Source organism: Pundamilia nyererei, unplaced genomic scaffold (genome assembly GCF_000239375.1).
Source record: "Pundamilia nyererei isolate P.nyererei 1_Seehausen unplaced genomic scaffold, PunNye1.0 scaffold00039, whole genome shotgun sequence".
Lineage (NCBI taxonomy): Eukaryota > Metazoa > Chordata > Actinopteri > Cichliformes > Cichlidae > Pundamilia > Pundamilia nyererei.
Window position 1 is genome coordinate 706,682 of NW_005187440.1, and position 2,002 is coordinate 708,683.

The following is a 2,002-nucleotide window of genomic DNA, read 5'->3' on the forward strand; positions in this document are numbered from 1 at the left end:
CAGCATACTGCATGTTAGTTTACATCTGTAAATAGACATCTCTATACTTCGCTTCAAGCTCAACTGCAAAGCCCACACCATCTGCTTCACTCACCGGGTTCACATAGACAGGTGTGCCTCTCCCATTGGTCGGAACAACGGCTATGAGCTGGACAGGGAGACGAGAGGCAGGGATTACCGACACTGCAGCCAGTTTCCACTTTGACAGCTCTAGAGGGGCGGGGCAGAGCGGGGGCGTCCGGTCTCACGCCCAATCGAACGCCCTGTAGGAAGAGAAAGTGAGGGTCACGTTACCTCAACACAACACACAAAAACAATAGCAGCTGTATTAGCGTATTCACCGGCCTATCCCAGAGTTATTTTTTACTTTTATTTTTTATCTTCACTGTATGAGTTAAAAACTCCATCCTTTACCTGTATGCATCCTCTTATCCCGTTCTGAACCTCCCCAGATCCCAGCACTCCTCCAACATGCAGATGTTTCACCTTCAAACCATGAATCTCATTTCCCACTATCACTGTTCCCTAATGGGGAAAGAAGGAAAGAGGTGGGGGAACAGATGGAGACAGGAAAGAAAAAGAATATGATTATTAATAGCAGCAAACACACTCAGCAATGAAGGGTAAAAAAAAAAATAGTTACAAGCTAGTGACCATCAGTAAAAACGTAATTAAAAAGATGTTTCTGTTATGAGTTTACATCAAAATGAACTGAAAAAGATACGATTTTTTTCCCTGGAAGGATTATTGATTTCCAGAAACCGCTATATTGTTATTTACCGATATATCAGCGAGCAGCGCCAGGTTATTATGAGGCTTGTGTCAGTCAAATAGAAGGGGAGGTGGAGAGGAGCGTGAAAAGAATTCGACTGAATGATTGGCTTCATTAAACAGAAGAAAACCATAATATGCAATCACTGCAGAGAAGGTCAATGCTCAAGTGATAACTCCAGCAGAATTGTGAAGAAATGTTGACAGGCAACTTGGCTTGCGAGGATCATGAAAGCAAAATCAATGAGCCGCATTCATCACCGTTTCAGCAGCAGTAGAAGATGCTAAAATGGAAGCTGAGATATGTCTGATAACAGCGGCACATGTGCCAAAATCCCTTTCAAAGGCAACTGCCGTTTAATTGTTTAATAATTTTGTATTTGAAATGTTTTTCTGCACCATTTGCTCAGTGTGCTACTTGATGCACTTTGGAGAATAGCCTGGTGAACTACAATGAACAGATGAAAGACATAACGTGCTGGCAGACGATTTAGGGAATAGCACGACATAAAAACACGACAAAGGCTGTTTGTGTTTGCTTAAACCGAGCCAAAGATGATTATAATACGGACGGTGGTTGTGCACGTGCTTCTCTGCGTTCATGTCACTGCCACATATGTACAGGCGCATACATCATACTAGCGCATGCACGGAAACAAACATCGCACAGTACAATCTGACATAATAATCCACCGGAGATTAGTGAAACGAGGATTAGAAGCCCACATCTTGGGGAGTCTGACGCTCTGCAGGATTTTAGAAAAACCTGTATATGTTCTAAACATTTATATGTATGTGCGTATGTGTGTGTGTTTCTTTGAGATAGGCTTTGTATTTGTTTTAAAAAGGCAGGATGTTGTATAACACTGTCAAGGATTGTTAGGCAAAGAACGGAAGGAGGGAGAAGTAATAATGCAGTAAGAAATAAAAAGATAGGAAGATAACAAGGTTTACTTTTGATGAAATATACTTGAAATGTACTATGAATATACCTTAAGACGTGTGTGAAATACGTTTTTGTATGTTCCAAAGACTTTTTTCATGTCGTGCGAATTATACCCATGGCTCATATGTAAGGTAAATTAAGAAAAATAAACTCCGATATTAGAATCTCAGCTAAAAATGTAACCCTGCAGAACATTGCTTTCAAAAACGCAGACTGCAAGAGTACTTTATTAAGCACCTGTTGACCAAGCACGCCAAAACCTTGCCATTTCCTTTTAGCTGCTAT

At 41.0% G+C, this 2,002-nt stretch overlaps 1 protein-coding gene across 2 annotated transcripts in view; it reads right to left on the reverse strand.

Moving 5' to 3' along the window:
* Positions 1-2,002, reverse strand: part of celsr3 (cadherin, EGF LAG seven-pass G-type receptor 3) — a 109,417-nt gene that overhangs the window by 47,517 nt on the left and 59,898 nt on the right. For both annotated transcript variants that reach the window (XM_013910265.1, XM_013910264.1), the window contains 2 exons: positions 415-525; positions 95-263 (listed from right to left, as the gene is read on the reverse strand). In XM_013910265.1, coding sequence (XP_013765719.1) covers positions 95-263; positions 415-525 — 280 coding nt within the window. The remainder of the gene's footprint in view (positions 1-94; positions 264-414; positions 526-2,002) is intronic.